Source organism: Mycteria americana, chromosome 6 (assembly GCF_035582795.1).
Source record: "Mycteria americana isolate JAX WOST 10 ecotype Jacksonville Zoo and Gardens chromosome 6, USCA_MyAme_1.0, whole genome shotgun sequence".
Lineage (NCBI taxonomy): Eukaryota > Metazoa > Chordata > Aves > Ciconiiformes > Ciconiidae > Mycteria > Mycteria americana.
The window spans coordinates 48,071,410-48,095,285 of NC_134370.1; the positions used below are offsets into that span (position 1 = coordinate 48,071,410).

The window sequence follows — 23,876 nt, forward strand, 5'->3', positions numbered from 1 at the left end:
TTCAGACTTATTTTTCTGTGGGAGAAATATATATAAAAGTTTTATGAAAAGTATATGTTAAAATTTGTACTTAAGTGGGTGCTAATAATGGACAATTCTACAGTCCAAGTAAAAAAGTTTTTCATTCAAGTGAGAAGAGCCTGAACATGTGACATCAGATGTTGCTTCTTGCTGCTTCTCCAAAGATTTCTAAAAAAAATTTGAGAGCAAAGATCAGACAGTTGAAAAGACAAACAAAGAAAAAACCTGTGGGATTTTCCTGAAAGTAAATAGGGATTCAAGCTGGAAATGATAGAAAGTACCATTTAACTAACTGCTTCTCAGCAGGCTCCGTTCTCATGCTTGAAGTATTGTACTGGGATGGTTTAATTTGTGCAACCCAGAGTCCCACTTTCCATCTTTTATATTGAAGGCACAAAGTGTACTGGCTTTAAAGCAAAAATCATAATGTGTACTTGAAGCTGTGTGCTATTGAGAGGGAAAGGTAAGATGTCAAGAGTACTGACTGTTTCTATGACAATATTAGTTTTAAGTGCAAGCATAAAAAAAGAGTGAAAATTCTACTTTGAGACTTTTACTGTAGTGAGCAAGCTGTGCCGTGCCCTGTGTCAGTGTTGACTGTACAACCACCTCTGTGCAAGCTGCAAAAGGGAGAGCTAATAATATAGCTAACCACCATGGAAAATGGAGAGTGGGGAGGCTTTTCTTTTTCCTGTCCCATGCTTTGTCCATTTTTCTTCCCACATACTGTATTCTATGGCCTTTATTGAGCCATTTGATTACACCAGTAATGGTGGACAGGGTATTTCTGTTGGAAGATCTGATACTTCCCTGTTATGGGAAGTTGTTGTGCAAAATACTTGTGGTGGGTTGACCTTGGCTGGCTGCTGGCTGCCCACCCAGCTGCTCTCTCACTCTGCTCCTCAACAGGACGGAGGAGGAGAAAAGAAGATTAAAAAGGTTGTGGGTCAAGACTGGGATATCGCTCACCAGTTATTGCAACAGGCAAAACAACCTTGACTTGGGAAAAATTAATTTAATTTCTTGTCAATTAAAATAAAGTTTAGTGGTAGGAAAACAAAGACAAAAACTAAAACACCTCCCCCTACCCTCTTCCCGTTTCCCAGGCTCAACTTCACGCCTTCATTCCCAGTTCTTCTGCCTCTTGCTCCACCTTGGTCTCCCCACGGCAGCACCCGGAGCTGCCTTTCCTCTTCTCCTCCTCCTGCTCTGACCTGGTTGTTGCAGGGCTGTTTCTCACACTTCCCTCATGCAGCAGTTTCCCGTTTAAGATATGCTTTCACAGAGGTGCCACCAGCTTTGCTGGCTGGCTCAGCTGTGGCGTCCATGGGGCCACTGTGGAAATGGCTGGAACCAGCCCCAACTGTGTCCAGCACGTGGAGTCCCCAGCCTCTTCTCACAGAGGCCACCCTGGCAGTTCCCCCACTGCCAACACTGGGACATGGCCACCCAAAACAAATGTCAAGCCATTCAGTGGACTTTGGGTATTTCTGGAGAACACTTTTACTCGGAAGGTGACATGTTTGTTGTGCAGCACTGCTGGGTCAGTGTGGCAGCGGTACCTTTGTGGTATGCTGTGGAGAAACTCACTTCTCAGGTACACTAACATGAGAAAGATAAATATTTGTGTATGAATAAATGCAATTTTTACCTTATGGTGCTATACGTAAGGCTTTTTGTAGCTGAGGGATGTCGCGTTTCCATTGCATTTCAGTGAGATTTGGTCCTTTAACAGCCTCAGGTTCTTTTTCATGGTCTAGTTAAATTACTGTGAAGCTAAACCTTTACTTAGACATGGCTGGTGACAAAGTCGTAGAAAATACTTTTCAGCTTTTTTGGCTTAAGTTCTTAACTGCTATACTTCCAATTTTAAGATAAGAAATCTTCTGAGTTGACAGGAAAAAAACCCCTCATTATAAGTCGTCCTGTAGGCGGTAAATTAAGATGGCGTGTAGACTGTAAACTTGGGAGTGGAAGGCATACAAGAAGCCTTCTCCTGTCGTTGTTACTATTTCCTGAGTGGGTACTAGAAGGCATCTGTGTTCCACTGCAAGTGAATTGGTGGCTCTTACAGAGTATGGTTCAACCTGCATTTATTCAGATGTACCAGGCAGACATGATGTTGATTTTTGCCACTTCTGTGCTTATATACACCTTAAGGATGGCAGCAACACTGGAGAAGTGAGCAGAGGTTACCTGCATGTCTCCTCCCATTTCTGAGGACTCCAAAGACTTCTGTTTTGTTGTCAACATTTGCTTGTTTCTAAAACTACTTTTGTTTTTAAATCAGTACTTTTATTATTGGTTTTATTTGCCCTTCCAGCAGTGCTTAGTATTGTGCTATCAAGTGTTACGATTTTAAGAGTTGGATAGAGCAGCTTAATTCGTTTAAACTAGCTTAATGAATCTTGACTTGGATTTCAAAGCTTATGTGTCATCTTCAGAATACCTCTCATTTTTTATTTTTCTAACTTTTCTATTTTGTATTTGCAGGCCTTCCCAGGTTCACCAGTCAGCCAGAATCATCATCTGTCTATAAAGGAAACAGTGCAGTCCTTAACTGTGAAGTCAATGTTGACCTTGCACCATTTGTGAGGTGGGAGCAGGATCGTCAGCCAGTCTTTCTGGATGATCGTGTATTTAAATTACCAAGTGGAGCTCTTATTATTAGCAATGCTACTGATATGGATGGAGGACTCTATCGCTGCGTCATTGAAAGTGGTGGGACCCCCAAATACAGTGACGAAGCAGAGCTCAAAATTCTTCCAGGTATTAATCTGTTGTTCTTTTAAAAAAATTACTAATTAAAACATTAGTCAACTGATAGGGGAAAAAACTTAATGAGAATACTTACAAAGGGGAACATGTAAGAATCTGCTCTGTTGCATTTTTGTATATTTTTAATAGGAACTAAGCGTAATGTGTGTTGTGGAAGCTTGTGATTGGGGTGGTGGTTGGTGGTTTGTTTTTTTTTTTTTCCTCCCCCTGTGTAGCTTAAAATCAGTGCAGGCACTTAAGCTAAAGAATTTTGACCCTTGGGAAGACTAACCTATATCTTGCAATTGGGAAACAGAAAAGTAAAATCAGTTATCAGTGTCTGAGCTCTTTGCAATGGTTGGAGATAGGCTGGAGACATGCACATACTTTTTTGCAGTATTTAATGGTTTAGCTTTTAAGGGCTATTTGGGAAAGACTTCTTTTAAAAAGTCACTAGTAATAAACTTCCACTGTGACGTGTTACGAAGAGGGAATTGACTGTTTGTTTGAGTATAAACATTTTGGGATTTCCAAGTTTTTCAGGCTTGAATCCCATGTTTAAAATACTGTTGAAGTTTCCAAAAGTAATTGGTGCTTAGTCCCTTGCTCTTGGGATGCTTAAGCTGAGGCACTTTTAATTGTCCCAGTATTTAGGAAATTCTGATTCTTTAAACATTGGACCCTTTTGGGAAGTCTCCAGACCCTAAAAATGGGGGATGACTTATTATTTTGAAAGGTTTGGCTATGCCTATTGTGCTGAAATGTTTAGATTTTTTTATAAGAACAAAAGTCCAGTCTTGATGTAAACTGTTTCCACATTTAGTGTGTTCTGTTTCAAATGATGCTGTTGCACAGAGCTGTGTGTCACCAGATGTTCTAATGCACAGTTTTGAAAATTGACCAAGAATAAGACAGGAATGTGAATTGCACTTTCCCAAACTAGGGAAATATGGGCTGTGTTTTGTATGGGTTTTCTTAATTATTTCCAGAACTTCACACTGTCTCTTCTGAATTAGTCTTCATGTTGGAACTCTGATTCAATTTTTACTGCTTGAGAACTGCCAGAGAGGGTTCCTAAATATTTCCATCTTCAGACGTTTTCAGGGCTAGGCTGGGCAATATCATGGTTGGCCTGACCTAGTGTTGACAACAGGTGGACTTCAAGCAGGTGGTTGCACTAGGCATCTTCAGAGGTCCCTTTCAATAAATACTTCTGTTTTTCAGGACTATGTCACTTTTCTATTTAAAATGCTAAAATGTACTTTAAAATACCCCACATTTACAATTGCAACCTTCCTCTTTTAAAACTGAGGTGTTTGCTAGGCTTTGGAAATTAATCATGCTTAAAGTAAGAATTTGTTTCATTAAATTCTTTAGACTTTCTGAAAAGAAAGGCTTATCTCTTCAACTAGAGATACAGTTTTTGAAGAGGAACACTTTTGGAAAAGATGCTTAATTTAATTATTTTAGTTTGTTTTGCCTTCATGATTCTGTAGCCCCTCAATGAATGCTTAAGACTTGTCTGATTTTTGGCAATTGAAGATTTCCTGATTAACTTCCATATTGTGTTGATCTTTTGAATTCTTTTGGCTCCAGATATAGTTTATTTGGTTTTGTAATGTTTTGCTGAAGGTGATTAAAGATAACTCTATTAGGGAATACAAATAATGCTGTTTCCTTGCTTGATTATGAATCTGAAAGTGTTGATAGCGAAGTTTTGTGAAATCCCTCCCAGCAGGCATTTTTCTTTTTTCAAGAGGGATTAAACTGTTGCACAGAAAGCTCTCTTAATCTTGAGTGGCCCCATAATTGATTGTTTGGTCTGAGATGTATTTGAAAGAAGGATTTGAATTAATCTGTTCTTCATTCATTTTATTCCATTTTTAAATTGTTATCTGATGTGTGCCTGAGAGTGACCCCACTGCTCTGTTTCTAAATCTTTGAAATACACCCAACACGCACTTACATCACACAGATTTGCATCCATGGATAGTGTTCTACTTTTTCTGATAGTAAGCTTCCGTAGAGCATTCAGTCTGCCTTTCATCTGCCACTGAGCAAGCAGGAAGATACAGTTTGGAGCTCTGCTACTTGATACCAGATGCTTTCAAATATGGAATGGAAGGGGGGAAAAAAATCACTTAATCTTTGAATCCAGTTTCCACTAGCCTGAGAACTGAACTCCTTTTTGTGAGCTTGGAGCATTAATGAGTTCTGTCTCCAGTGAATCATACCGACTCCTCTCCCTAGCGTAGTGATTGCTTGCTGGCAATCTGTTATATAAATTTTTTGCAACTTGGCTTGCTCCATATGCCACTCCAGGTCACTCTCACTGTGTTACCCGCCTGTTCACACATGGTCTTATTTCTGGAGCAAGCAGACTAGTTTAACAGGGAACATGGGCAGAGCCACTGTGATAGTTTGTGTGTGGGCCTGAGACAGATGGTGTCATCCAGAGTTGCTCTAAGTTTGGCTCCCTCTGCCTGAGACAATTCTGAAACATGATTTCCATTGGGCCTGGTTCTCTCAAATACCCTGGCAACCTCATCATGTTATACCTCGGAGCACGTGCGTGCCCTTAGCATAGTGCTGTAAATGCTCAGTGGTTATTTTTAGCACTTTGAGCTGAAGAACCCCAAAAACCAACAACTTTCAGAAGCTTCTGCAAATATCGCATAGGTCCCAGGTGAGACAGGTGCCAAATACTGTGCGTGATAGGCACAGAATGGGCTTCACTGAGCAAATGTAGTGTAGGTACAGAATAGTCTGCCTCCATTGAGGGGGATGAAAATAGCTTGTCCAATTCTGGAACTTGCTTGTCATTAAACTTGTAAGTGCACATCTGAGTATTGAGAATACAGCAATTAATGCAGCTTAAACACTGTTTTTTTTGAGCAGTTGGCAGAAAGAGTTATGATAACTAACGCAGCAGAAGTGCTGTAGCCCTATGTTAGGAACTGATTTATTCTAATTATGGTGCAAGGCACATGCTGAAGTTACTGCAGAGACAAAGAGTACAAACTGCATCTTCTGTCCAGGTGTTACTGAGGCCCCTTGATGAATTGGTTACAGTTCTAGTTAAAATTGATTTTGGAACCTTTTTCCTAAGATTACGTTTTGAAGAGTCATGGATATTTTTAGGGAAGTAAAAAATAGCCTTTTGTTCCGAATATTTATTTGTGGTAGTTCAGTTCATAGTAGATTGCTGGGCAGACTTTATTGGTGGGTATGTTTTCAAGTCTCACAGTCAAAGTGGCCTTTTCTGTAGTAAAAACTGAGTAAATAGGCATGTTACTTGTGCTTGTTCTTGGGGGGGAGGGGGGTGGGAGGAGGAGGGAGAAAAAACCCCTCTCCAGCCCAATTCAAAGCAAAACCAAAACTAATTCAGAGGATTCACCACTTCCATGAGGTGGAAAACCATGGTGGACTTTTAGTATAGATCTTGTGTTACTTCAGCGTGCAAGTTATCTAGTTATTTTATTTCACTTAGGGTTGACTCTGTACTGCAGTAATCTCATTTTCTAGTGTGTAAAAGCACTTTCTCAGGCAGCTTCCTGATGAAGTCAGGTGATTGCCCAAGGTTGGCTGGACAAAGTCAAACCTATACTTTTCTTTACTAAATCTCTACTAGCTGGTGCAAGTTCCAGTTTCAGGGCTCTAGCTTTTAGCTGAAATTGTTTCCCAGGGACTTCGAGGAGTCAGTATCCCAGCAGTGGCAAATCAGTTTGCATGTCTGGAGGAAATGGTAAAGAGCTGTTCGTGTGGGAGGCTGGGAGAGTGTTTTACAGAAAACCGTTTATGTAGGTAAGATGATAATTCAATCCTGTGAAGATGCAGGAAAGAAATTAGATTTTTCATTTGTTCTTTTTAATACGATCACCTTCTGATTCTGCATCTGGTAACAACTTTGTCATTTACAAAATATTTGCAGATCTGGAGGTGCCACAGAAATTGATGTTTGTGAGGCAGCCCTCTTCGCTGACTAAAGTTACTGGGCAAAGTGCAGTTTTTCCATGTGTTGCCATAGGATTTCCAACTCCATATATCAGGTGGACAAGAAATGAAGAAGAGCTTATCACAGAAGGGTGAGTAATGGCTAACATATATTTTTATATAACAGTAGGAATCCAGCCAGAGTTATGATTCTAGATGAGAGCATAATTTGCTTTCTACTTAATTTTAAACCAGGAGAACAGAAGCTAGTTTTCAAATGCTGGAGGGCTTCTAGACTGAATGTTATGACAGGCAAGGTAGTTCATGAGACGAGTGGAACAATCTCGTAGTTGGTTTTTTTTGCAGACACCTGAAACCAAGAAATCTTATTTGAAGCAGGATGATTATTAAGACTATATTACTTTTAGATTGCCACTGGAGTAAAAGAAGCAATTAAGGGAATAAGGACACTGCAGAAAAGCTAAGACTTCTTCATGTTGGCATATTATGTGCGTGAAGCCTGGCACTCACATGACTCTTTCTGCTATGAACGTGTTCAGTATGTGTCTAAATATTCCATAAGAATTTAGGAAGTGCTTAAAGCAGAATTTCATAATTTCTCATTAAAACAGAGTATTAAAATGTTAGGCATGATTAAAAAAAATTGTGGGCTTTCAGGAATGTATTAAGTGAAAACTACTCTATTATATATTGTCATTGCTGGTATATTCATTCAAAATAATGTGGTGGAAAATATGTATAAAAAAGCAGAACAAATCTTGTCAGGAAAAGCTATCTTTTTGTTCATCTAATGAACATACTTATTAGAACAAGGAAATTGCAGATACTTGAATGTTCTCAACATCCCTCAAAGTCAATGGTGAAATTAATGTAGAAACAAGTTAATCGTGAAACAATGAGGGGTAAAGTTATATGGTAGCATGGCTGATACTGAAAGCAGCTAAAGGAATATGCAAGTCTTTCTACAGTACCAATGATAGTAATATGCCTCTTTTGTGTCAACTCTTAAATTAAATCCAGGGGTTTGTAATTTGAACTGTCTTTATCTGGAAAATGTAAGCTTCTGTGGGTAGTGACTAACAGTTCCAGTACCACTGAAAAATTGTGTTGATGTCAATCTGATGGCAAATGATTTAGATTCATTTTTTGTAAATATAAGAAATCATTCACTTACGAAGGATGGTACAGACTCATTAAAATTGCACAATTAAATGTGATGAAATGTCAGAATAAATGTGACTGGTAAGATCTTAATTTGTTTTTCTTGCATGTAAAATGATGTCATGTCATATCTCTCTAAATTTTTGCTGCCCCCCTGCCCCATCCTTCTCTAGGTTATGTCACATTCAGTGTGCAAGGAGATTAAAGCTCACTCACTAAAGAGCTCTCCTTTTTATTTTCTTCTCATTTTTTGATATAGAGTCCAAATTGTCAAATCCTGCTCTGAATATAGTGCTGTTAATTCCCTTATGAGCTTTTCTTTGCAAGTTTTTATGATAACTTCTGCGGGCTTCACAATTTTTTTTTTTCCCCAAAATTCAGAGTGAGAAATGTTATTGGAGAGCTGACGCATAACATTAGTAAACATATTTGATCTTTATATACGCACAATTTGAACCACGTATGACCTGATTTTTCAGAATATTTAGCATTAGTTTTTAGCATTATGTCCCTTTGTTACAAGAACGGATTCCAGCTGACTTGCTGCAAGTACCAGTCCTTCTGTGAACTGTGTGTCAAGTTGTCAGTATGGGCAGTCAGAATAGTGCTTCCTCTGTGCTGTCACCAGCTCTTTGCTTGAAGCCACTTTTTCTTGAGCATCTTTCCGTCATCGTATGGATATTCTGTGGTTAGGCAGGAGCCACAAGGCTGTCAGTTTTCCCAAACACAGTTTTACTAAACATTTCTTTATTCCTGCAACAAATGAGCTATGCAAGTTCTCTGCCAAGCCCAAAGAAAACCTCTCGCCAAACTGAAAGCTGCAGGTGCCTGTATGTTCTTGGAATTCGCTGGTTGTCACATCCTCTGGATGTGTCGCGGATGTCGCGGACTAATGTCGCGGATGGAGTGAGCGTGCACTTCACTTGTTAGAGAGAAGTAAAAATATAGTTTATTGATACAGAATAGGGAGTTAAAGTTCAATGTGACAGTGTTTTAACAAGATTCGATGGTGAGGTGCACTCGATTATTTACTGCATAGAGGACAGGGTCAGACAAAACTGTCAGGGAGACCCTCCCGTTGAGTCATAAGGTTCGGAAAGGATCCCCTTGCTTTCTAAACTCCTTCTCAGAGAGGAGTCTAGGTGCGGCTAGATCCAGTCCTAGTCCCAGACTTGGTCAACGGTTTATATCTAAAGGATTATGTATATATGCGCAATCAATCCTTTATATCACTTAGCTAAGATTTCAAAGTTTAGCGTGCTATTAGTCACTTACCGAGGATCTGTTGTGGCAAGGAATCTCTCAACCTCGAGGAGTAACCTTGAGAGGCGTCCCTGCTCAAGGGGAGATCCTGGTGTGCAGCCCGCTGCCGTGCAGGAGAGCTCAAAGGGCTCTTGGGCTGCTCACTATTTATGGGGGATAAGATGATTGACTCATAGTCATATTTGCATGCCGACCACAGGTTTTAGTTTCTTGGGTGGGTGCACAACACAATAGCCCTAGGCACAACACAATAGCCCAACACAGGCTATTGTTGGGCTAATAGCCCAACCCTTAAGCTATTGTGTTGTTATCTGTCTCCTGAATCCACTTTGAGCCGATGGTGACCAGATGCATCCATTATAATCACCACTGGTGGTTATCACCTAAGCAGGGTTGCAGGAGATAAAAGTCGGGGGGGGGGGGGGAAGGAAGGAAGCACACCGTCACAACTAAGGAGGATAAAGTTGGAAAGACAAAGAAATACTCCTCTTCCATTTGAAATAAAGGTTTTCTTTTGCTCAAAGATAGAAACAAAAAGGAGTAAATAAGGGTTTTGAACAATGAAAATTGTGTTTCTTTTGACTTACTGTTACTTACAGAACCTTTCTGGTCTGGCTGAAGATGGGTGAGTAAAGTTGACTTGCTTTGCTGATCAAATTGATTTTTAAAATTTTTAATTTTTTTTTCTTGTTACAACACTTAGCTTTTCTTTCTTATAGAGAAATGTGTACTCCTTATAGAGTTTACTTTTAAGATAGGTAAAGGAGAAAATTTGATTCCCTCCCCCCCTGCAGGTGCAAGCTTCCTTCAGCATTTGTTAGTGATCAAACTGTGCCAAAATCCTTAAGTCTGCTACTTGTGACTATGGCTTAAGAGAGGAGACGTTCAAACAGCAGACAACAAAAAGTTCTTAAACTCCATTTACCTCGACAGCTGTCGTATTATTCTTTTGAACAGAATAACTGGAAAACCTCTAGAACTAAAAAATGAGATTCTTTGTTGGAGTAAAGTCTGCAGTTAGACTGCTGCAAAATACGTACCTTACTTAAGTTGTTATGCATGGTCTGTTAATTAAATTACAAATTAAATCACATTTAATTTGTATTAAAATCCCCTTTTGATATAAAAGTGAGACTCTTCTTATTAGCATGGCTTTTCTTTATCCCAAGGAAAAACCTGATCCTTTTCATCTGGACAGGTTTTAATGTACCTTCTGCCTGGGAAAAGCTCTTAAATCATGGTTTTTGTCTATACACACACTCTACAGACATTAACATATGTATATGTATGTATACACACACATATATATACAGATATATTGATACACATCTGTGTGTGTGTATGTATGGCGTTAGGAAACAAAACTCTGATAGCATGGTTGGGTATGTCCTAATTTTTACCCCTTGTTAAATGGTTTAGGCACACAACCTTATTTTTATTTACTCTAGTCGTTTTAACTGTGGCAATTAATCTAATACAGAATTAAATGTTTTCCTTTCAAGCTGTGTTGCTAAGGAGAATATGTATAGGAGCCTTATTTATAGGGAAAATAGATTATTTTTAAGGATTGGAGTGGTGGGTTTTTGGAATTAAATATTTGTTGTAAGACCTGAAAAAAGGGAAGGTGTTTAATTTTGAGTATTTGTCAAAGACTGCAATAAGATTTATGCTAATGGATAAATATGAGTAAACTTTAATGATGGCAGTCTTGGCACTTGTTCAAACAAGCAGCCTGTAATGCAATATATTGTGAAATGTTTGCTCTGATAAAATATTTTCCAAACTAATTTGACTGAAAGAGAAGGAAGCTTTGAGGGTTGAGTGAGAAACTGGTGAGGTTAATGCAATGCTAAAAGTTTCCATTGTAGAAAAACTGTTACAACTTCACAGAATCCTTTCAGAACTTGTTAACTTAAAGATTTTTAAAGAAATATAGGTGATAGTTAGACTGCTGACTTTTTGGTTACTCATAAAGTAGTCCATCAAAGACTATGAAATACTCAGGTTCCACCCAGGACTTGGGGAAGTCTCAGTCCTCAGAAGCTGAAGAGGAAGAGACTATTTGGAAGAAGTATATCTGTATGCTTGCACCATCCATATGCCCTTCTCTAGGCATTCCTGTCTGGCTTTGGTCTGCTCCTTTGAGGCCTTTCTTACTGTATTCACAATTTCAGAGATTAAAAAAATCACAAAGTTGAAAATTGGACCTGATAACCTGTCACTGGGGAAAACATTTGATTTGTGATGAAAGCTTTTCATTGAATCGGCTTACTAGTCAAGCTCATAATCTTCATGATACGTAATAAATTTCTCAAAACTACATTGTTGGAAAAGAAAGGAAAAGGCTAAACCTTGTTCTCGGTTGAGAGTTATGGTGCTGGTGCTTGTAGTTCCAAACTAGAGCTTCAAAATATGAAGCGAGCTTCTAGACTCAGACTAAAGCAGAAGAAATAAACCCATTGTATGTATGGGTGTTTGTATAATTTTGTGATATAGGGTGTACTGCTCATAGTTCTTTAGTTTAGGATTGGCACTACGAATGCACACCCACCCCATCATACATGTGGTTCAGCAATGTGAATATGCATCCTACTTTTTCAGCTGGATTTCCTCCATAAACTCAGAATAATTAACATCTCTGCCGCGAATGTAGAAAATACTGAGAGAAATGGAAGGCAGTAGGAAAAGCCACTGAAGTATAAAGCTATTTGAATAAATCTTATGTCCTTTACAGAAAACTTCCTGAAGTAAAATCTGCCTTATTGTCCGTATTACCTGATATAAAAGACTATAATGGAAATGTTATATACAGGTTGAATAGTTTTTCAGATTTTGCCAACTTTGAGCCTTTCATAATTTTTTTTTTTTGATGTCATGTCTGGCTAGGGATCCTGCTGTGTGAGGGTCTGTTTGTAAGCAAATGCAGGAGTAATTTTATGCTTTTGATGATTCAGAAGTTGAAAAGTGAAGTCTCAGGTGAGGTGGCTGCCAAGATGGATTTTCAGAGCTTGGGAGACAGGCACCGAGTTTTAAATGTTTGGAAGATTATGTTCTGCTTTGAAACATTTCCAGTGTGTGGATCAGTGTGTGCTCAAACAGCATATATTGTGTAACTCAATTTATATTTGGACATTTATATGGAAGAAAATACAAATGCACGTACTGCAAGAAATTCTTTAAAAAGTTACAGTAAACGAGATGGTTAATCTGAAAATAAACAGTTGAAAGGACCCTGAAAAAGAACATTATATTTTAATAAGGCTATTGAAGTACAGCTTCCTCCTCAGTGTTATTGAGCTGTTCAATTTAGCAAAATTTTCTTTCATTGAAAAATGCCTACAGAAAACTACAACATGATTGTATGGTTAATCATTTTCTAAAGTGAGGAGGTTACAAAGCTGAGTTTGCATGTGTGGCATTAATTTTATGCTGTTGCTGTATGTGTTCAAATGAAGTCTTTAATTGTATTATCACATATGTATTCTTAACACAGGGTTTTTTCCTTAAATACTTCACACAAATGTGTGATATTTTTAATTACTATATATTATTGTTTGCCAGGCACTCTGAGTGATTTGTATTAAGTGAATTACACTTGCTCAACTCAGTAAAGGTTAAACATAGCAGAGTAATTATGGAGATTTTTTTGGTAGTAGATTCCACAAAATAATCTAATTTACTGTCTAATTTTATCTGCTGTACTTTACCAAGACTGCAAATAGATTATAAGATGTTTTGGGAATGGTAATTTAAAAGAAGGAAAAAAGCCAAAACCTCAGGGTATAACTGGCTGTTTTAATACAGTAAATTAGTAAAGGCTCACTATATTTTGTGATAACAAACATAAAAAAAGCATGCGAGTTAGGTATCCAAAGTAGCTCAAGTAATTGTATGTTATGAGTGTGTAACTGAGGGCTGTATGGAATGCATATAAAAGGCTTGAATTTGATTTTGCTGACATTTAGCTGACATTTGAATGATCAATCTTTGTTGTTTTTAATGACACTTTAAATTATGTTATCACTCTTATATTAAGCTGATTCTTTGTCTCCAGTGTCTGAAATCTGATTGCTTCACTCTTTTGTGGAAATGCTTCATTGTCCTTACAAAATTAAGATGTTTTTACTTTATTACAAAAGCAGTTTTGCTTTAAGCCCAGAATTATTCCACAGCTAATGCATACAGAAGGAATCACCAAGGAGTCTGACAGATTAATTGTTTTCTTCCATGTTTTTAACAGCAGTGAACATGTATAATTAAATCTAATGAATTTACCTGGATAGAATACAGGTAAATAGAATACAAGAAAGTAGGGGAAGAGGGGAAAAAAAGGTGATACAGTTTTGGCAGCTCCTGTTCATATCTCCTTTGTACAGATTTTTCTTGCTTGAGATAGGAGACGGATCATCCTTCGCTATCTTTGATTACGACTAAAGCTCCTATTTTTTTTACATATTAATTTTTCATCTGATCCATGATAGGAGGCTTCTGCCCTTTTTAGGCTGCAATGACAATAAAATACATATCAAAATAATCCAAGATGTATCTTCTCATCTTCTTACTTTCTGTTCTTGAACCACTGTGTCAGGCAGTTCCAAAACAGAGTTTAATGACAAACTTCTTGCTGTTTTCCTCTTAGCTAGAAGCTGTTTGTAGTGCTGTCCACATACTCCTCTACTATTTCTTCAGGCATTCCTCTTTTTAAAGCTCCCAATATGTTTTTTCAAACTTACTTGTATCTTCACTCAAATTCCCTAAACTTCTTCCAAAACAAACTTTTTGTAGTCCTTTTGTTACTAGATCATGGAAACAGGATGCCTTTTCTTATGGTATACCTGGATAGGGCATCTCCCAGGATGCTTTTAAGACTGGTTTCTTTCACTTAATTCCAATAATGACTTTGTTTGCTCTGCTTTTAAATGTATTGAATCAGAAATTTGATCAACAATTATAGTAGTATCATAAATCAATATTAACATGGTAATTAGTTAGGTGAGTCAAAAGTCTTTGTGTCCTAACAATTTACCTTTCCAAGCAGGTAAGAGTATTGGTTCTACTATCATAATTCTAGTAAAGTTTCAAATGGAGAAAGCAATTGGGTTGATTTTTGTACATTGATCACTGTATAGAGACCAAAAAAGTTAATTGTTGTAATGTGCTATTCAGTTAATATTTTGAAATAATTCAGTCCATTCCTGCCCACTAAGCCATTGCTTGATAGTGCCAGAAAGGAAGCCATCAGGTAGACTCATTCATTTTTTTTTCAGCTGCAAATAAGAATGATTCTGGATCAGCATCCAGTCATGACTTGTTGTCTCGGCTTGGGGTTTTTGGTAATGTTACTGGCATTTTATTGTGGATGCTTGGAGTGATGAAGAACCTTGGAAAACTCTTGTACAAATTTGTATCATGTAAAGGGGAATGATGGCTGCAATGGGAGAAGAGAGCTGAGAGTAGTACATGTAGCACAAAATGCTACATTTAGCTACTACATTTAGCATAGAAAGCAGGTAGTCTATAAGGGCTGAATTGTAAACCCTCCCCCCACCCTTTACATGTCAGAGGGAGAAAATTCTATACAGAAACTTTGCCAACTTGTTGCATTTGTCTTTTGAAAATTTTTTAACCTGTATCTTATTCTGAAATCTTGTATCTTATTGAAATGGCTATCTTTTTATAAAAATTCAATTACTATACATTATGCAATATACCTTGTTGTTCCTTAAGTTGTACAGGCATAAGTCTGGTGTGTTATAGTTCATTTAACTTTTCAAGCAATAAGTCATTCCAGCTGTGCCTGCAGAATCATGGTTTTTTTTTTATGATGTGGTTGTGTTATTTCAGTTTTCTTAAGTTGTAGTTGCTATTGTCTAAATACCTTGGATCACAATTAATTGAGAAGAACTGAAGCTGAAAGTGCAAAAAGATTAGCTACTCTTGTGGAATTGATATAGTTGAACTTAATTTTAAATGTAAAGCCAAACTATAGAATTTGACCATCTAGTTAAAAATTCATCTCTAACATGGTTCCTTGTAAATGGCACCTAGGAATATTATATGTAAACACTCCTTCAGCTTGTGTAGACATTTCAGGCAGGGGACTTGTATGTGCTTCTCTGGTAACACTTTATTTAAGTCAATTTGCCCATCAAATCACCCGTATGTTCTGTTTTGCACAGCTATGAAAGATTCCTTCTGCTTGCGGGAGGCAGTCTGGAGATCAGTGATGTTATGGAAGGGGATGTTGGGACGTATACCTGCATAGCGGATAATGGAAATGATACAATTGAAGCTCAAGCAGAACTTACAGTTCAAGGTAGGTCAAATATTTACTTTTTGGAGAGAACAGATCTCCAGATGACTTTTCACAAGACTTCTATTGTGTGATCAGTGAAAGACCCTGTTGGTTTTTGTGCCCCTGTTTGGGGCAAAAGACCCTGTTTGGTTTTGTGTTTTTGAAAAAAGACGCACCCCACCCCCAATTCTGTTATATTGTGTTATGTGTTACTCTGACTTCTTATTCAAACTACTTATAATTTCATAAATATTCAAATGAGTAGTTTGTTTATATAATGCATCTTGAGCATGGTTAGAAGCTGCTGTATTTGCTCATATAATATTAAATGTGGTCAATGCTATATACTTTTCTAAAGGAGGACAAAGGTCACAGTGTGGCTAATCACATCTGAAAAATGGACCTATAGTACTACTACTTAGGTCTTCCTTGAAAAGGACATATATAAAGTATTTTTCATAATCCTTAAATATACTGTTGTTTTCAAGGAGCTTGACAGAAGACAAAAGCTGAGATGCTTATTTATTAGTACCCTGATTTATTGTGTGTATAACTGTCTTGCTTACTGTTTAAAGCTATTTTTACTAGAAGCAGCACTGAAATGTTCATAATGTTGATTTCAAAACATCTTACTTGTGTAACCTGTGCAAATAAGGTAGACTTGTGAAGGAGCAGGAAAAAAAAAAGGTATGAGTTTGGCTTCACCTTTCTTACATTTCATGAGGAAATCTGTCTTTTTTATTAATTGGATCTTAATATTGGTTTAAAATTCTTTAGCTAGAATTTACTGGCATGTAAGAGTGGTTCATCATATGTAGTAGCCTTGTAAGAGCTTAATGGACTTGTTTTACAATGGACTGTGGTACTAGAAGGTTTGTCTTAAAAGTACATCTGAAGGGATGAATTTAATCACTGAACAACCATTAAGGAAGGCTTATCTTTAAATGAAGCCTTTATGACAAAAAAAAAATATTGTTTTACATTGTGGGTTAACTATTCTTATACCATGAGATGTTATGTAAAGGCATCTTAGCAGAGTTCTTACTTCTCTGTCAATACAAGGTATGAAAGTTTGACAAATTTTAGCGCTCAAGGCATATATATTTAAGGGAATATATTTTCCATGTCTTAGCTGGAACTTCAGAAATAGGCTGTGTTTCTGGTATAGAAGAGCTGGAGAAGGTCAGTTGGGTTTGAAAAAAAAATATTAAGAAAGGACAAGTTTTCAAAGAAAGTTGATCGTTGAGCTGCTCAGTATTGAACAGTATTTCCTCTTTAGGAAAGTGGAGTATGAAAGAAGGTTTATATTAGCATCCACAACATTTCTGTATTATGTCATAGCTATATTTAACCATGTCTGTGTAAAACTGGACACTAACAATGTGCAGAATTTGTTTCCAAACATATCGGGGGGGGAATATTCTCCTGAGAGTACATTGTCAGTGTTTGCTTTGCACTGTTACCTGCTACCTGTAACTTAAGCTTCACCTTGCATTTTATTCCCCACTGGTCTTGGGACTAGATTTCCAAGCATGTCTTTTGCCTTCTGTAGGTTACTGGTACAAAAGCATTTTAGCTAGCTCTGCCCTTCTTTAAAAGTTGAGGAAGAATATCTGAAAAATGCATTCTCTGTGAGGCCTGTTCAAATGCAATATAGCTCTACTTTGACTTGAAACGTTTTGAAAGCCAACAAATTCTGGTCACGCAGAAAAAGCCCCACATTTTTCTTACCCTGTTTCTTGGGCCAAAAGAATAAAGATAGGTGCTCTATCTTTTAAAATACTTACATGCTTGATGCTTCATAGCACTTTATGATAGTTTTATGTAACTCGCTGTGTGCTGTGTTTAATTCATTTCCAACCTATATATTTTACAGAACTGGCATGAGGCTTTGAGTTTTATGGGCAATGGCACAAATTAATAATATTAACGATATGATGTAATTAAGCTAAGAAAGTCATAGATAAGACTAAGATTACAGCCTTAATGTAGGATATACAGCCAGGTCACTTGGGGGATGAAAGTGACCTTGAGATCACTCTTTGCTCCTTATCTAAACTAATGTGAGTAATTTCTTTATTTGGTTGTAAAGATTTAGAATATATTCTGCCAGTTCTGTTGTGCTGAATTTTTCTTATATGCCTGGCGCAAAAAAAAAAAAAGATTTCTTTTAAAGCTCGAGTATTAAAATATATTAAAGATTATACAGAATGCATTTTGGAAAGTTGCATTTCTGATTTTACTACTTAGTTCTAATTGTAATTCTACTTTCCTTTGAGAGGTCACTGTAGAGAGTAATTGTATTTCTGCATTACTATAATTGGTGAAGGGTTGAATAGTTTGAGTAATTGTTACCTGGTCACTGTGGCATTTTCTTCTAGACTAGAAGAATTGTCATCTTTTCCTACTTAACAGCATGATTTTGCTTAGTTTGGGCTTCTTCTGTCATTCTTAGAAATTAGTCTGGCAGAAGTTCATACAAGAAATTCATTTTTTGGGTATTTAATTCCCTTGTCTCATCTGTTTTTCTGCATCTCTTTCTTGAAGCACCTGGGTTTTTTTGTTTGGAGATTTCAGTAGCATACTAGAGGTTGTACTAAGGCAGTCAATCTTTTTTCCTTCTATTAACATTTCACGATGGCAATTCAGTGAGATATTTGTAAATCTCTACTTAAGTGTGGGTGAGATAGCATTATTTGACAGTGTTAGGACAGTTAAAGTGAAATGGCGTTCCTGTTGGTCCCTCTTAACTGAGGTTTCCCTGCAGTGCAAGGTATGGATTGACTGAAGTTTGCAGGTGGTTAGAAACAACCTGCTTTATCCAGTTATAAGCTTAAATTGTGCACAGAATAAAAAGAATGCTTATTAAATATTACTTTGCTCCAAGACCAGTTTTTCTATATTCTTTAACAGGGATATAAAAACCTGGAAGCTAAATATGCTTTCTCTTTGATGTGGCACCAGTGGCAGCAAGCTGCCATGCATGCACTGCATTGGACTGATTATCTGAATTCCCGTTCTTCCACGGCAGTAAGGATGAAATTGCTGACCTTCATCATTAAAGGGTAGGGTACTGTGAAGTGTCTCACACTGAGGTGTGTGCTGCACTTGGCTGGCAAGGAATAGGTACATTTTGCTGTGATGCTTGTGTATTTGCGTAAGGTACATAGGAGGTACTTGAAGGTGGCTTATTTCCAACTGCATACAAGTGCATGAAGTGATCGGCCCTGGGAGTTCATATTTTTTGTTAAATTTGGTACCATTTTGAATTCAGATAAATGTTACCTTAAACTAATAGGCTTTACTTGGATCCTATGGGTGACACTTAAAAGATACCATCTGTTTCACATACCTGGAGGCAGTCTGTTGAACAGGCTACCCTGTGTCATTTAAAAAAAAAAATTAGAGAAGCTTTCTATTGCTCTAATGTTTGGTTTAAAAAATAATTTCATTTAGTTTCCCTACATATGTCACAGAAGGACTGAATCTGGAAAAATGGCTTTAACCAGAAAGGAGTACTCAACTAGAAAGGTACATAAGGCTCCAGAAGCATATTCCACAAATGTGTTTCCTCAGTTTCTTTATCTACAATGTGTGTCTGGGAGCTAGAGTTATGAGATTTTCATTTTATTCAGAGGGTGATGGAAAATTAATGGGATATTTTCATGAAGGCTGTTCTAAGGATATGCAAAAGGTATGCAGTACGGGTCCTAAGAATACAGGAAAAAATAGCATTTCACTACTGGTGAAAGTAAATAGTGGTATCGAAAGCGGTTTTAGTTGAGAAATCATTTAAATTTTAGGTGGGTTTGGAGAGAAGAAAGAGTTTTTTATGTAGCCTACATTTTTGAGGAGGATAACAGAAAAAATCATAAATGAATACCTGTTTTCATCGTTAGTAACATTCTTTGTACCTTTACCTGTGAAACATCTTTGAATTTCAACCCTTTGTTAAATCTGGTTATTCCTTGCTGTGGTATGAAGGGATTTTTTGAGAAATGCACAGGGAATTCAAAATACTAAAAATCTAAAGTATGTCTTGGAAGACAATGGGTTTTGGTGTAGCTTTTATCAACCTCCTGGAATTAATTCTGTATGTACTGCTGAGTGACACCAACTGTTCCTGCCCTCCTCTTAGCATGGCTGTGCCACTGGAAAGGTGGGTGCGGTCTCCACTTCTCTCCTCCCCACAGCCCCTCTGTCATCTATTGCTCAGCTGCTTTTTGTGAGCTCTAAGGCACTTTAGTTAACTTAAACCAGACTTTTTTTAGGCTGATTGAAGCTATCTTAGATCATTTTGACCTAAATGGGTTAGGGAGCAACTGCCTGAAACAGCTCAGCGATGGATCTGTTGGAAGCAAAATTTTCAGGCCTTTTCCTTGAAAGGGGGAAGGTGCATGTTGCCACAAAGTGAGGAGACACCTTGAAGCAAACTCCCAAGACTGCTCTGCATCAAACAGTTACAGAAAATAGAAGTTTCTTGTTATGTGTGTGCAAATTGGAGATTTCATGGACCCATGTGTCATGCACCAAATTTTTGACTTGCGCATTTGAGAAGTGGTTTGAATATGGAAGAGAATGTGAAATGTCCTAGAGGAAGATCTACAGCTGAGATAGTCTCAGCCCCTAAAGCTTAACGTTTCTGAATCACATCCACATTTGAGATTGTCCTTAGAGACAATTATCAAATGGATAAAATGTGTGTACAGCTTTGTACTTACTTACTTTTCTTGGAGTTAATGTTGGGTACAAGAAGCATATGTCATCACAGTCTCAGGCCAAGTACCTTGAAAAGTACCTTTGGCAGGCTAGGTTGCTTCCTATGAAGGGAGGTAATAATTTGGTGTCTGAAAATCTTTGGTACAAAGTCAAATTTCTGTGAGCTGTGGTGACAGTGTTGCTTCCCCTTGCTGTCAGCAGGAGGAATGGTGCTGGGTACCAGATTTATTTACAACGCATGTAATGAATTGAGAGCACTGGAAAAATTTGTTTTGCTCTCACCAGCAATGAAAGAATCTGTAGTATTTCCGTTAGATAAGAGTGGAAAGTGATGAAAGAAAAGCTGGGGAAACATGTAGTAAATGTATTTAAAATGTAGTCAGCTGGCTTCTGGTCAGTCTAAAACCTGCGGCCTGAAAGAGTCATAGTGGCAGTTATATACTGAGAAGGTTATAAGTTCATTCTTCATCTGGGAAATATTTCAGTTTTATTACTGTGCCCAGCACTCCTGGGATTTCTGTAAATACTGTGACGCGAGTTAGATCACCGCGTGAGCTTCCTGTCGCCTGTCTTGGTACTTATGTTGTAGATAATGAATTTAGAGAGAGTTTTCTCTTTTGTGTGAAATATTCACTGCAGTTAATACTGAACTAGAAAATAATAAACCAAAATTTTCATTTTCCTTCTAAAATTGATATGGCAGGTCTGAAGTCTTTAAAATAAATGAATTGCTGCATTTGTGTGAGAAGAGTCAGAATTGCTCTTTGTTGTTGTTGTTGCTGATGTTACTACCTCTTGAAATTTTTTGAAACTGCAGAAAATTGGCTCTTGAGTCCTCTAGGTCAGCATTCAGTGTCTGATAACATATCTTAAATACTATGCATTAAATGCCTTGCTGTGTTAGTGTATTAAAATTAAAAATAAAATTAAAGGAAAGGTTTATTTTGGGTATCTGCAGTGATAAATTAGAGGTTGCACATGGCAATAGGCTGATCACTACCTCATTTGTGCTGCCATAGCAAATTGTATGAAAAAAACAAATGCAGAAGTCTTTTGATAGAATTATCAATTTTGTGCTTTGAAAGGAAATGCTGGAAATATTTTCAGTAGAGCTGAAAAGCCTTATGCTAATAGAAAATTTTTATTCTAGCAAAGAATACATACATTGCAATGTTGGTCCTGGCAGTGTAAGAAAACAATTTTTTTTTCTGTGCTTTCTGTGCAAGGGCTGCATAGTAATTTGGATAATAAAAGAAAGCTAAAGTCTGTAGTTTGTCTAGCCAATAGGTTTTAAATTAATAGTCAGTGATACAAATCTGATTTGAAAAGATACTGTTATTACAACACAGCAGAACTGTAGTTGGTTGGGGGTCTAGACTACACCAGCTGAAACATTCCTCTGTCAGTGTAGCATACCACATGATTGTTACATGCAAAACCACCTGAGATGGTGAAATTTAGGATCTCTAACACTTGGAGCAAAGTTTGGTGCACCCAAAGGAGGAAAGAAACTTAGCTTTCAAAAAATCTGCAAAAGTGCGCTGCGGTTAGACTTTGAGAAGCGATCTGTAACCTTTGCAGTCGTTCTGCTTTACTTTTCATTTAGCCGTTTTATTTGCTGTTGGTGTAATGGGTGTTTCTAGCACAGAAAACACTTTGGTTATTGATGTCAGGTAATTATTTTAAGCTTTTGTATTTGAAGATCTTGGCTTAAAAACTAGTTGTGATTATGCTCCTATTAATACATTTTTTTTCTTCTGTTTTTATTTATGGGTCTAATTACTGTTGTTTATACTTGGGAACAGTATAGTCTAAAGCTATTGATGAGGCTTTAAAAATAGTTTGAAAAATGGCTCCCCGTTATACTATTATTGAGAAACAGGACTTTAGTCAAATAGCTCCTCCCCTATCATTAAGGTGAAAATGTACCAGGAAATGTGAGGTAAGTCAAAACATGTGGCCCTTTCCCTGTAGCTTTATTTTAAAAGTCTAATTTTAAACATTTTTTTAAAAACATCTCAAAAAAAAAAAAAAAAGTGGGGAAAAAACCCCCTGTTTCTAAACTTACTGCATGGAAAACAGGCTGATTCCTTTGTTACATCATTATGATCTGTACCAGTCACAGTTGCCTTATTTCCTATTGAGGTTGCAAAGAGGGAGCATTCAATCCTGTCTGTTTAGTTTCACTGTCTTGCACAAAGAGTGCTTTTATTCAGTCTTATTTACTAACCAGCCTGAGTTAAACTTTCTTTAAAATCAAAACAAAACAGTTTTAGAAGGAAGAGCCTTAATGTAAAGAATCTTAGACTTGTCTTCCAAAAGTACATCTGAGCAGATCTTCGTCTGTGGCAAGTGCTTTGGTAAGAGATAATGCTGTCCTTCTCAGGAAGTTGTAGATGTTTGAAAAGCCCATTAAATCCTGTAGCAACAGAATAATATGTCTGGGTGACTCTTATTTTTGCATTAAGCTTTCATTATTCTTGGAAACAATTCTAGGGAAGAAATTTGAATCAACACTGAAAATTGCTAAAACCTTTTCATACCTTCTAGATTATCTTTATTGGGTTTTGTTTCTAATTAAGCTCAGTGCTGTATCTTGATAATAGGCTGCACTTCAATTATAGATTCAGAAGATACTGCACTAAACCTGATGCTGTCAAAGGTTTGTACTTGGGACAAAGTATTGTCTTTTCTGGTTATCTCAGAACTCTGGTTGGGGGAAGATGCTGATGTATTATTTTTACTATTAACTTTGTACATGCTATTTCTTTCCCTTGACACTGTAGTGTGTCTTTCGTTAATCATCTTTGTTCCATAGTGATACAAAAGAAACACAGGAAGTCAGAGGAGTCTGAGGTGGGGAAGGTGTATAAGCTGAACTTAATGTAGTTTCGGCCAATACCATTGCACTTCACTGTATTATCTGAAAAGACTTTCTAATAGTCCTTGCTGCTGCTCTGAAGTATAGTTTAATGTTTATGGAGTTGTATAGTTTACTTGTGAATTCAATTAAATATGAATATAGATACTTTTTGAGTAATTTTTGCCTCTGTGACATTTGTGTTCAAGGGTAATGTTACTAGTGAAAAGTTATAAACAAATATTCAGAAACATACATGAAATGGGGAGGAAGGAGACTGTAGCATTATTTTAAGACTACATCACTTGCTCAGGCTTTACCTGGAGACCAAAAATGCCCCTCTACATGAGATGCATAACTTTTAATACTAAATGTAAACTTTCACAAAAATAAATCGTTCTTTGCATCATGCAAAACACCACACTTTTGTTGTGTTTAAAGATACTGTGATCTGATTTCTGATGTCCACTACTATTATGCAGGAGTTGGGCTCAGCAGAACCTCTGATTGCCTCTGTTTGTAGCTGCTCATTTTCTAAAGCTTGCTCTGTAGCTGGTGAATGGTTGTACATTTTTTTTGGTATGTCTTGATGTTTTTCTAAGACCAGGAGGAACATTTGTCCAGTTCTTGCCATATTTCAGAAGCATAGGACGATACAGCTTGTTGAAGAGAGCTTGCCATGATGCTTAATAGGGGCACAAAAATTTGTTTTCTTTCATCATTTTTGGAAATATGATTAATCAGCTTTGCTAGAATTTTGAAGGAGGATTCCCTTGTATCAGTGCAAATCTTTAAAATTTGGTGGTGGTGTTACAGAACCTTGAAAACTGAATGTTGTAACGAGAA

General features: G+C 37.2%; 1 protein-coding gene across 5 annotated transcripts in view; it reads left to right on the top strand.

Moving 5' to 3' along the window:
• Positions 1–23,876, top strand: part of NEO1 (neogenin 1) — a 211,764-nt gene that overhangs the window by 85,364 nt on the left and 102,524 nt on the right. For all 5 annotated transcript variants that reach the window (XM_075505607.1, XM_075505604.1, XM_075505605.1 and 2 more), the window contains exons 3-5: positions 2,515–2,790; positions 6,710–6,863; positions 15,336–15,472. In XM_075505607.1, coding sequence (XP_075361722.1) covers positions 2,515–2,790; positions 6,710–6,863; positions 15,336–15,472 — 567 coding nt within the window. The remainder of the gene's footprint in view (positions 1–2,514; positions 2,791–6,709; positions 6,864–15,335; positions 15,473–23,876) is intronic.